The 13,214-nt window shown below is 42.6% G+C and overlaps 1 protein-coding gene across 3 annotated transcripts in view; it reads right to left on the bottom strand.

Annotated features, from left to right (window-relative positions):
• LOC146625173 (uncharacterized) overlaps positions 1-13,214 on the bottom strand; it is a 61,337-nt gene that overhangs the window by 12,409 nt on the left and 35,714 nt on the right. For all 3 annotated transcript variants that reach the window (XM_085362650.1, XM_085362649.1, XM_085362651.1), the window contains one exon: positions 3,158-3,276. In XM_085362650.1, coding sequence (XP_085218776.1) covers positions 3,158-3,276 — 119 coding nt within the window. The remainder of the gene's footprint in view (positions 1-3,157; positions 3,277-13,214) is intronic.

A 13,214-nucleotide genomic window follows, 5' to 3' on the forward strand; every position in this document is an offset into this window, starting at 1 on the left:
TCCAACACCGCCAACGCAGTGTCGCGGCAGTTCATCAGATAGTCACAACATCTAATGTACTTATTCGGGTTTCTGGACATAATTACCCACCCTTATCTTCGTATCCCTGAAGACATTTTTTCACCTGTCTGGCCTCAGATGTCCTGATTCATGTCCGTGTACACAAAGTGAATATTTTCCGCTATTTGAAAGGGTGTCCCAGACGGGGTTGGCCTTGGATTGATCATTTGACCTCAGTTTGAGTCATGGAGTGACATTATTTATATTATAGAAAATGCTTAGCAGCACGTTAATATGAAACAATATTTTATTGATTATCATTAAAAACGACTTGTTGAGGGTGAGGATATAAAAACGAGTTGGTTACGTTTAGGCTGTGAAGCTGCGGTTAGGTTTAAAAAAAGATCCTGTTCTGGGTTAAAATACAACAGCTGAAAGCTCTCATTTCTTAGCAATAATAGTTTCAATGTCACGCTGACTGTCACAGAAAAATATGGCAATGCATGACCATGAACTTGAACAAACAGATTGCTTTTTCACGACTATTTCACATGTAGCTATAAAGGTCTCAAGCATGGATCACTTGAAGGTCTTTGGATCATGTGTCCAAAAACTCATGAAAACATCCTAAGCATGCTGGAAAGCTAGGTTGACTTTATGAGGTCGTACAAGGCCATAAAAAGGTCGACATTTACATGTAAGGTTCATTTAGATTTATTTAGCCCATTCACCTTTCCCCACTCCTCTTCCAAGTCAGTGAAATGCCAGTAAATTTCTGCAACCCAAATTCTTTACAAAAGGACTTTGACATTTTTATTCTTCTGGAACAAATAGGCCCCAGACCTGTGACCTGAAAGAGTATGCACAAGCAAAAAGTGTATGTTCTAAAGCTTTAATGAGCTTTTTTATGCCTGGCCCTGCAAATTTATTACAGATAAATACAGTGCATTTGTTTTTTACATGTGCAAAACTTCAAGAGAACATCCGTCATTTATGCTGGAATAGAGCAGCTTATTTACTACATTTCCAGTTAAAGAGCTGGAAGGAACATCAGAACTCTATTACTCAAAATAACAATTAGTGTTTGGTTTTATATAAATAAAACCAAACACTTTATATGAATCAGCTAAATACATCTAAACACTGCCTGTTCTTCTGTTGTTGTAAACTAGGCAACAAAAAAAAGTTCCAGAAACAGAAATACTGTTATGATATTGGCTGCACTGCTGCATGCTGTTTTTGTGTGTTTCTCCATTCACATTCCCCTCAGTTCCTTGCATACTAAAGCCTTTAGGTAATGGAAACAGGCACCTGCTGCTGGCCTGCTCCACCACATATCTGCAACCGCAACGCCCCCAGCTCTCATAACTGGCCCTGGGAGACTAAAAGCTTTGACTTACAAATCTTAAGAGGCCCTTTGCACGCAGAGCCCAAAATAAAATATATGTTCGCTGGACTTGGAAGCAGCAGGGGAGCTGTAGGGCGATTGGGGCGGGAGAAGGATGTTAGTGGCGGGCATGGCGTTATTGCCTTGTATCAATGTTTCAAAGGAGTTTCTTTAGTTTTCCTGCTGTCTTGTGTCGACAGTGAGAAATGAGGGGAGGTCGCAGCAACCGTGGTGATACACGCAATAGGGTTGCAGTAATATAGGATCGTGTTGTATTGACTGATAGTTAGAAAACTTTTGATAAGCCACTCAAACCAGAGTCACACATGACAAACATTTTTCATTAAAAGACTAAAAGAAGTGGTCTGTCCATCAGTCCACTGCGTTACTTCTGACTGAAATGTGTTAAAATGATATAAAGAGTTGCCTTTTAATGCGGGAAATGTAAAATATTAAAGATTTTGTTAGTATCTTTGCTTCCCCCTTGAACCTCTTTTGAGTCTAAACAGCCATTACAACACATTTTCGTCTATTAGCCTTGGTAAGTGTTGATAATTAAATATGAAAAAAAAAACATGGATGGAAATATGTTTAAATGTCCAAAAACACTGCTGCGGCACAACACGGCACAACATCGTCCTCATGTGAATTCAATTTATGCAATAAATCCTGCAACTTCCAGCACATTCGATCTGCATCAATCTCCAAAGAATTGCCTTCAGACATTTGCAAACACAGTTCATATGCAAACAGATAAACATGTACAAACACATATGCGTACAGACAAAGACATGCAATCTCCCCCAGACACACGCACACTCAAATATCCGTCTCTTCCCTCTCTTGGGATCTCGTCACCATAAGTAATGTGCCGTTTGCTATGAGGCTCCGCTGCAGGTTGAGTCACGCAACAGGAGGCAGCACATCACTACGGTCAATCTAACCTTTTGTTTCCTGTCCCACTGAGAAGCCTGACACGTTAACACAAGCATCAGTGGATCGCTTCTGCACTCCGAATGAAGATCAGTGTAGTTTTTGTGCGATAATCTCTGTCATAATTTACTGCTTGACCGAGAGCCATGGGAATATTGCGTGGAGGCAATGACGACCTAATGCCCGAGCAATTCCCATGTAGCGTATGGCTACGTGCGTTTAAACGAGTCACACAAACGGCTTGTCACATGCTGTTTGTTACTCCATGCGAAATAAATGCCCTCGTAAAACGTGCTGTTAAAAACCTGATTAAAGGTCTCGGGTCAAGTGAGTGCTGAACAGACCTCCTATGTTCTCTGATAAATGTCGACAGGCTTGACGCCTTCTCGCTCTCTACTTCTCGCTTTCTCGTGCTTTCGGCCGGAGGTCCGACCACACACAGAAGCACACTTCCCTTGGATGCTCAAGCCGCCAACATGTGAGAGTCCCCACCTAATTCATCAGCTCTGACACTCCTGTCTCACCCATATGTCACGCAACAGCACAGCCCTGCAAAGAAGGCAGGACCAAAGGGCAAAGGGTGCGCACACACACACACACACACATGCAAACAAAATCCCCCCATGTCCCAAATTCCCAATCACTAATTCAGAAGCAAATGTATGCAAACCAGAACATGGCAGGAAAATAAGTGCCAACCAAAAGGTAAAATATGGCACATAGTGTGGTAACAGTTGATATTAATACAACTGCTTTGGTGCTGTATTTACAGATGTAGCATGTTAAATGTTCCACATGATCGCCACACATACAGACAACACCCATGTGGTTTCTTACTTCCAGGAGGAGGCTGCTTTCATTCACGCCTGTGCCCAGTGGAAGGCTCTCTTTCCTGGGTTCAGGGTTAGAGGATGCTGTGCTCATGATGTGCTTCCTGCTGGTCTTGTCTTGGCTCGCTGTAAAAAAAAGAAAAAAGAAAATGGGTAAACAGGTTGGCACGAAGGACTCGCTTTTGTTTAACACAATAATCCAAAAGCCACCGGTCGGTTTGAGAATGTTAAAAATGAGAACAGAAGAGGTGGAAAGAACATCCCCAAACAAAACGAGAAGATCACACACGCTGGATACAGCCCTGATTTAAATGTATCCTTATAGGGTTATGCGCTCATATGTGCTGTTGAAGGTCTGAATTCTTAACCTAATTCAATGCACATTCAGAATACAGAGCATATAACAAGGCCTGTGTCAAAACAGGAAACAGTTGACTTTAATAACAATAATAATTCTGTTTTCTCTGATGTGGCAGCGAGAGAACACGACCAGCACTCAGACATGTGGCCGACACATTAACTGTATCGGTCTCCCTTTCTTAGGTGCTGCACTAATGCCAGGTATTACTCTGCGTGGTTGGCTGGTCTAACAAGACAAAACACTGGAAGATTTCATGACTTTAGAGGATTTCTTACACACGATACAGCCACATGCACATGCAAATCTCACTGGGCTACAGAAAGCCAGGCCAAAAAAAATTGAATGCTTTAGCGACATTTGAATGGGAAGTGGTTAACCAGACATAGAGCATTCACTTGTGGATGCTCATGCTCTCTGCTTTTACTGAACTGTGCAACAGGTTCTCAGTCAACAATAACAAATATACTCAGCTGCTAAAATAAGAACATCTTGTCTAAGCAACCCCCTGAATAAAGCATCATAGTTTTTTTTAAGTTGACTTATGCAGTTGCAGTTGTGCAGTTTTATACATTAAAGCTGATTCATACTACATCACGAGAATAACACAATTACATTTTGTACTATTTCACATGTTATAACATAGAGGCACAATATGACAAAGTTCTTTGTGCACGAAAGTGTCGTTGACGAATAAGTAAAAGCCTTCTGGTTCCAGTGACTAACTAAGCCTGACCTCTGGCCTCTCTGTGGCTCACAAAGAGGGCTCCTACAGGCCGACAATGTAATGAGCGGCCATTCAAATCTCTCGCTACACTGTCTCGTAACTAAGCACAGTTTTAACCTGGGTCTTCAAAGGTGAAATATGCCACCTGCATGCTTAAGCCCATGCAATTAGCTTACATGACTGTGGCATGTCGATTCGTCACATGTGCACACGTGGTGACGTATGCATTGCGTGTCGAAGGCATGTTTGCGTGTTTCTCTCACAGGCGTGCTGTCAGGGAGCATGCAGCTCACTCCGAGTGACCGGCCCTTCACTCCATCATTCATTGTAGCAGGCACGGATTAGTCATGCCTGTCATATTAAGCAAACTGTGTCACCACTGACTGAGGCTAGGTCACTTGCAATACCAAATCTCTCTCACTAACAGATGCACACACACACACACACACACACACACACACACACACACACACACACACACACACTGAGAGCATATAAATCTATACATCTACTGACGCTTCATATAGCTCCCACCCCCACTGAGTAACCTCATTACAGCTTCCATCCTCCCCCCTCCACCCCATTCGCACTCCTTCAACTGCCCTCCTCCTCTCTCCACCCCGCCTTTGTTTCAGTCCATCGACGACTGATTTCACTGATTTTGTTGGAACAGTTGGCGTTCTCTTGAATCCACACTGAAGCTTGCAAACCCTTTTTTTCTGCGCCCGTACAGTTTGTCAGGATGAATTTCTTTCACGTGCAATAATTCATTCCCCCAGTTGGAAAAGTAGGTTTATTCAAGCTGTACGAGGAAATAAATGCCCTAACGTGTGCAAGCGCAAGAGCTTTGACAGACAGCTACATTTTTAAAAAGCCAGTAATAATGTTAAGTATTTTGTCATCACCTCTGCAGGTGCAAATGCATGCAAACAAACAGACTCAGACAGTCACACACGCGAACACACACAAAACCCATTCTGTCCAATCACCGCAACATCATCCAACCAGTGGAAACCACTGCAGAGGGAAATGAATCTAATAACCGTCTTTATTTTCCTCCTTCAACGCCTGGTGCATTTTTTTGTTTTCTCTCTTACGGCAGCTTTTTGGAGAGGATGCAGCGTCAGGAAAGACAAACATACGGGATGATTAATTATCGGCACCGGTACTTCCTCTGCCAACAATACGGGCTTTATTCATCGCCGCTCATGTCTTCGGGTTTGCTTTTCTTTGCCTCTATTTTCTCCCTCTCTGGTCGAAAAAGGAAAACAGAGTAGGTAATGGTGAGGCGTTTATGTGCTCCGCGTGAGGACAGGGTGTTAAGTAAAAAGTGACAAGTAGCGGGATGTAGATGGTGCCAAAGGGTGAGGCTGAAAGTGTTTAGCTCCTTTTTAGTCAGCACCGTCTGTCTTTCCACTTTCACTGAGAATCTCAGGACCACCCGCCAAACACCGAGCATAACACAGCATGACTTCATTTTCACAGTCTAAGGCACAATTGTCTCAGCACTTCAATCACCAAACAGAACTTCTGGGATGACTGACGAGAGGAGCTTATAGTGATATTAGATGCGTTGATTTGTCGTAATAAACTAACATTATGAGAAGCGCTGTAATTCAGAGGGAGCCAAAGGACTTTCACAAAACTTTGAACAACCTGCTGGATGCCGCCTGTAAGCAGAGCAGAGCCCTGTGTGGAGCAGGTATTAACTTAAACGGCCTCTAGGGGGTGAGGTGAGATTTGGCACTGTAGCAGACGGATGTGTAGAGCACAGGCTCGGTTTGTTTGTCTGTTTTCAACTGCTTCTCCTCTAAAGCCACTTCCTCCTGTAACACCACCAAGAACACCTTAAAAAAAAAAAAAAAAAAGAACAAAAAGAGAGAGAAAACAGAAAAGAGATAAAAGAAGAGGCTGCATCCAATAAGAAGAAAAGACAGGGAGAGACAGTTGTTTCAGCAGAGGGGTGTAACGTTTCTGAGGGCTTGACATGCTTTTTTTTTTTTTTAATAATGGGGATAAAAGACAAAAAAATAGTTACAAATTGATGCCAAATGCTGAATCAAAGATGTCACGACATTATGCTTAAAATTAATGCTGCAGAAGAGTTTTTATGACTATGCAAATTTATGAATTGCTTCAAGTCATGCACAAGGGTTGGTCTACTTTTAACATCATGTTCCTAAACAGAGCAATGCGCAGTGAGGAGCGAGTAAGTGTTTTTACACGGCTCATAGACACGAAACCAGCAGGCATCCTGCTCCAAGCTGAGTCAATAAGGTGCTTATAGCTGCTGTTTCTGTAGTTTTTCACTATGTTACATTTAAAGTAAATGTTAGTAGAAGTTGGTCCAGTCAATTTTAGCGTTACGTTAAAGCTGTTGTAGGTAACAATATACACAACTGTTAAAATTAGCTTGACTAACTATCTACAGCAGATGAACAGTATCTGAGAGTCTATAAAAATCCAGCAAAGATCTGACACAAGACATAAGATGTGTATCTGGCCCTTCAACCGGTTACTGAAGCCTCATTAAAAAGGGTTTCAGTGGAGGGGCGGATGTCAAGAAGCCATTCTTAATGACAGAAAACAGGGAGAATACACAATAGCTGGACTGAAAACCAGTAGCAACAGATCTGATGGGAGTGATGAATTCGTGGTTTTAATCTCTGTTTCAAACTGTCATCAATATATACGCAGGAAGTCGGGAGAGATGTACAACAGTGAGTTTTTTCAGCCATCTGCAAAGCACGGCAGAGGTGCTGTCATGATTTGGGCCTGCATTTCAGCCACAGGTGTTTGAGATCTTTTGAGACCACTGTGCCACGCCATCTGGAGAGCATGTGATCTGCAACAGTTTCATTTTTCAGTATGACAATGATCCGAAACACACCGTCAATGCAGCAAAAGCATACCAGGATAGTGAAACACTATCACGCACAAGGCCTCCCAAAAGCTTGGAGCTCAACATTATTGAAGCAGTGTGGGATCATCTTGAGAGAGAACAGAACAAAAAGCAGTCAAGGTCCAAAGAAGAAGAAGCCTGGAGAACTATTCCTGAAGACTACTTTACATTAAAAAAGTTACAAGAAAGCTAAGAGGGTTCAGATTGTGTTGAAGAATAAATGTGGTCGTACCAAATATTGACTTTATAGCCAGTATTTTTGCACATTTCACTAAATCACTGCACCTAGCAAAGTATTAAACGAGAGATACTAAAAATATTTATTCATTATTTATAATGAATGAAAAAAAAAAACCCAAGAAACTCCCAGCAAACATCACTGAAAAGTCATCATCTATCAGGTAAAATCTCATTTCTGGTGAATGGCAGGGACACCTACACCCATTCGTCTCTGTGCGCCCCTCATTGGAGTAGCAGGGGTGCCATCTTTTGGCAGCTGATCCACGGCTGTGCCAAGAAGAGCTCCAGACATGAACATGGGAGCGCAGTACAGCACAGCAGTTCTTCCCCTCCCACAAGGCTTGCGTGAGTAGAGAAAACTATGTGTGTGTGTGTTTTCATATGTGTGTGTGGAGGCTGGGTTGGCTCACTGCCACCTCCTTTGCCTATTCCCGCCCCCTTCCCTTAGCACTCTTCTCTCTCTCTCTCTCTCTCTCACTGCCGGCACAGGAAATCCACAGCAGAGAGAGCAATACTAACAGAGAGAGAGAGGCAGCGCGAGAGAGAGAGAGAGGAGCTGGCTGATCAAGGGCTGGTTGTCACGCGAGCGAGCCGTCTGTCAATCTCCCCCCCTTCCTCCTGACAGACTGCTGGCGGACAGCCAAGGCCTTGCGTGCAAGCCGACGAGCCACATTAGCCCATAAAGAATTTCATAATAGCAACAGCTGTTAAATATTGATGACTGCTGGCAAGCGCTCAATGGTGCTCAATGGCGCTCTGCAAAAAGGTTAAGCCTCCTCTGTAATGGAACCCTAACCCATTATGCCAGAGATCAAATGTCCGGATCTCGCCTCGTCTAAATTTGAACTTTTTTTTTTCTCTTGTTTTTGCAATAAAAAAAAAAAAAAAAACACAAAAAAGGATTTACAGCTAGAAACGTTTTGGGGGCATTTCCCTGCTGTTCTAAAGACAAACAGAAGCAGACTTTTCCACTGCTTTTAACTGCAGCAGATGAGGAAACATACAGCACACTGACTCAATCATCCCACGTAACAATATTAACTTTAAATATGAGCTTCGTAAGCTCACCGATATTGTTTTAGATGAATGTTTTGGTTCCCCTGTGACCTGCTATGTAAGATTACATTTAAATGAATGGAGAGATTTAGAGCGACTTTCTTTGTCTGTTAACAAAACAACAACTACAAACAGCACGTTTGTTGGAGGCAGCACAGGACTCAGAAATATTTACCTTTCAGAGGAGATTATAATGCGAGCGAGTAATTTTTATTTTCCTGGGGGAGCATGCACATGTACTGTAGTTTGAGCAGCTAGGGGGAAGCCTATCTCTGAAGCAGGAAAAAAACAGAACCCTGATTCCTGAATAGAACGTAAACAAAGGCCTTGGTTGTGCGCCTAGATACTGAAGCAGAAGGGAAGTGATATTATGACAGAGCAAATGGGATCACACAGAAGAGCACAAGATGTAAACTCAATTGTTTCCACTTCTCTGTTTTGGTTGGCAAGCAGTCGCCACACTCTACAGGAGTAATACGTCTCCACACATGAGCCTTTGGGCAAAACATACTTGCATGGTAACTTCTTCACTACCGCTACTGTATGTGGCTCTGTCTGCATGGTGCACCATAAAACTGGCGCCACGCACCTTTTCCTTGCAAACACACACACACACACACTGGAGAACTATTATAGCGATCATAATTTGAAAGTCATCTAATTGCTTCTATAAATAGAGGACATGACTGATTGTGGCGCACATGCTTTATATGTGAGCGCGATGTTTGTCTGCTGGGAAAATTGCTTTTCTGATGAATCCGCTGAAATGAGCGACGCACAAGCGTAGCCAGCGAAAGGGCTGTCTAAACACTCCTAAATTTGGCTCGTCAAGCCCTAGGAAAATTAACCGCAACATCAGCTCAATGTGGTGCAATATTTATACAGACAATTAGAAAAGCTAACAGAATGCAAATGGACGCAGGCCCAAGGAGAATGTGCTTCGGCACGAAACGACGTGCTCTCTCTCCTCGCACGCACACGCTGCATTCAGGCATGTGTCGCGTGAGATGAGCCAGTTATGCAGGAAAGCTTTTTATTTGACTGTACCCAAATGAATGCAACAGTGTGTCTTCTAATTGAAGACAACAAGACGCTGTAGTTTTCCTCCCGGGGCCGGCGATGTTCCACCAGCTAAACGTCGACCCTGGCCCTCGGTAAAGCTCCACGGGGTTGAACTCAGGATATAAACTCCCTCGTGAGTCACACAGTATATTCCAGCAATAAAACTGCCAAGAGGCAGAATGACAACATGTGTGTGAGCACTGCATGTACACAAACAAACACACACAGTACAAGTGGATTTAGGAGGGGAAACCTCACTATAAGGCGTATTGTCTTTTCCCTTCAATTTGCTTCCTTTGCTTTGCTGCACTACTGTAGGAGGCATCAGCTCTTGCACGCATATACAGTATGCGTTTTGCATGGATACCCTATAAATAGCTGTTCCTTGGATTCCTGTTTTGATGAGGATGGTTGTGGCCCGCTGCTCTCTCAAGGAGCTTGTGGTTAATAAAAGTTGCATTCAGGAACACCACCTGGCCACAATAAAGCACAGGCCTCCTATTTTTGTACTCGCAAAATCTCCGTTTTCATGAGCAGTCTGAGATTCAAGAGCTTGAAGTTGCCATACAGTGTCCTTTAAACTCTAACGTTTATGTGCAAGCTGCTGTAAAGTCCAAATTGCTGACTTTACGTTTAACTGTGGGTAAATTTGTAATGAAAACGTATCCTCTTTTTCTAAACAAACAGAAAACTCAGCAAACAGACGTGCCACGAGGTGAATGTGTTGTTTTAAGAATACAGTGAAAAGGGAGAGATAATGAAGAGGAAGAGAAAGAAGAGATGAGGCCTTGGTGCAAAATCAAGCTTACAATGTATAAAGTAAGCAACTATAAAGTGTTTCTCACTCATTCATCCTTATTCTTACTGAAGAAAGAAATACTTGAGACAAACTTGGGGAATATTTCTTTGTCTTATATCCCTAAACTTTGGTTTCTCTGAATTCTGAATGAGAAGAGAGGAAGGCAAGAGGAAGACAGAAAGCAGATCAGAGGTAAGAGTCTGCAGCATCATGTGCGCTGCCACTTTAAATGAAATGGTGGTTTCTTGTTTGGTGTGCCAATTAATGTCATTCTTACTTAAAATGAGAGGGAGTGAAAGAACCACAACAAGCCCAAGATTATCACTCTGGTATTCTCCTCCTTGTTTAAGAGCCAAAAGCACTCCTCACTTCAGTCTCCATAAACAGGGAGTTAAGCAGGTTTCTGGAAAAAGAACCACACCTTTTTTAAAACCTTGATTCCTTCAGTGATCCAATTAGATTTTATTTTTTTCATGTGTAAAACCTCTTCATAACGAAAGGGTAATCTGTTAAAAAGATTATGGTACCGTTTCGGCCCATTGAGGCAAGTAATAATGGGCAGATGGTCCCTGAGGCTCAATCCATATGGGAGGGAAACTACACTAATGCCGCTGTAGCACGCAATGCTAAACAAATGCTAACCACTGACTTGTGGTGGGAAGACTGTTTCACAGCTTCAGAAAATACGTGTTGCTTAAATTTTACTGAAGGAGACGGTTGTTAGCAGGGAAGAGAGTGAGTTTGGTGAACGCAGAAAGTGGCTCAAAGCTGTACGTTTTAAAAAGTTCAAGATCAGACAATGGTAGCGCTACCATAGCATGTAATGCTGCTAAATGTTAAAAAGAAGGGAGTGGAAAGAGAAGTACAAGAGGTCTCTACTCCTAAAGGGTTTTACCCTGGTAGGAATTTCTTGTTTAAGCTGGTGTCGTCCGAGTGGTTACCCTGCACCTAACGGAGTAGCTCCAGTAGTTAGTTGCAGTTACCAGCCACACCCGGTGCTCTTCCTCTAATGACTGTGCTTCAAGATGATCTGTCTGCTCATGGCGAGGACTAGAGAAATACCAGTCCTTTATTACAAAGCATCACTTTTCATACTCTTTTGCAAAAATCTACTCCCCACTGAGATCGCTTTTTACGCACATGACTCCAGTTGCAACACACTTTCTTCCGCTTTTTGAATATTCGTCTGAACGCAGTGACGCCGCTGACATCCTTTTTATAACATCACTGCTTTTCTTTCATTCATTGTTTTCACTCATTTTACTACGTCTGCTGTTTTGAAATATTGCATTTCGTACAAGATTAGCATTAGCAACAATCACGTGTGTATACATTTCCGAACTCTTTATTTTATCTAGCATCTGATGGCGCTGTGGTGTGCTGGCAGCATATCATCAATGTGTAATTAAATGGGTGTGAGATGGTTAATGAGCCAAGGGTTGAGGAGGATCAAGTGACCCATGATGGTGATCATCCTTAATGCATGAAAGCCATTAACCTGTCAATCACTAGATGCTACCACAGGTGTTACATGTCCGCTGTGTCAGTGTGATCAATCTGTGAAGCGGGTAATCAAGAGCAATGGCTCCATAAAGTATTTATTTTGGCATCGGTTCACTTTATCTTTACCACTCTATTATCGTAAAACTCTGTCCAATAAAATTTAAATTGAAAGAAATATTTCAGACCATGTCGTCCTTTGTAGTTTTAAAGAAAACAACATTTCAGCGAGTGAATGAAGCGGCTTTAACCTGATTTGACACTCGTTTGCATCACCCATTACCAACATTTTAACACTCATCTCCTTTTTTTTGTTTTGTTTTCCTCACTAAAAATATCACAAACCCATTTGGCCAGTGACACTCTAACCCAACAGTAATCTGATTATCCAACACCTCATCCCATTAGGCTAGGGCGGCAAGAAAACACTGGGTGTTCATAGAAACACCCTTAAGACATTTTGATTGCTTTGACATAAAAAACCTCAAATTCACAATGAGGTTGACTGGAGTGGTAAGACAAAAGAAAATACTACAACTGTTTAAATTTGGCGTCTACCTCACTATTGTTAAGATAATAGTGGTGGACTGCAAATGAGGCAAAATGTTTCTACATGGCTGTTCTCCAATAAGACGATGGCAAGCATCTATTCATTTTAAGCTGCCTCCACATGTAACAACTTGCTCTTTTAGAAAAGCTCAAGTGGCAAAATATCCCAAAGAGCCCTTTGGGATGACTTTTATAAAGCTTGTTTTGAGAGACTATTTTGTGTCCACCATGTGAAGAATGAGCTTTTTTTTATTATAGAAAACTGGGAAGTTGCTGTAGTTATAATCCCTCAGGGGAAGGGCAGGTGGAAATATGATAGCTGCTGTCACGTCTGGACATATCGTGACTGTACACTTCACATTTTCCCATCCATGCCCACTTGCACGTCACAACTACGCTCCAATCCAAGCCTCTTTATAAGTGTTTGCTCCTATCACTTCATTTGGCACAGCGAGGGAGGACGCATTCCCCCTGTGTCGTCGCCCAGCAGGCAATATGCTACTGTGTGTGTGTGTGTGTGTGTGAGAGAGACTGGATATGGAGTCGGGTAGTGAGATGAGGAGGGCTTAAAGGGGAGTGATGGTGGGATCACGCAAGCTTGCTGAAAGAGGTAAAGTCGGGGGCAAGTCACGGATGGCAGGACTCGCTGCAGATGCCACCTAGTCACCACTTTGTTTCCTGGCATCTGGTGTTAGTGTGCTAATACGAGTTTATATATGTTTGTGTGTGTTATGTTGAATTCCCGACCAACTGATGAGATTTGCAGGGTGTAAACAAACACGGACTTGTCTGGCCTCTCTAAACAGGCTGTTGCTCTAAATAGGAAGACTATTTTTGTGACTGAATGTGCAAAGCTGCAAAATGCAGCACA

This window comes from Diplotaxodon limnothrissa, linkage group LG9, assembly GCF_057381915.1.
Source record: "Diplotaxodon limnothrissa isolate DT_005_m linkage group LG9, D_limnothrissa_male_GT1.1, whole genome shotgun sequence".
NCBI lineage: Eukaryota > Metazoa > Chordata > Actinopteri > Cichliformes > Cichlidae > Diplotaxodon > Diplotaxodon limnothrissa.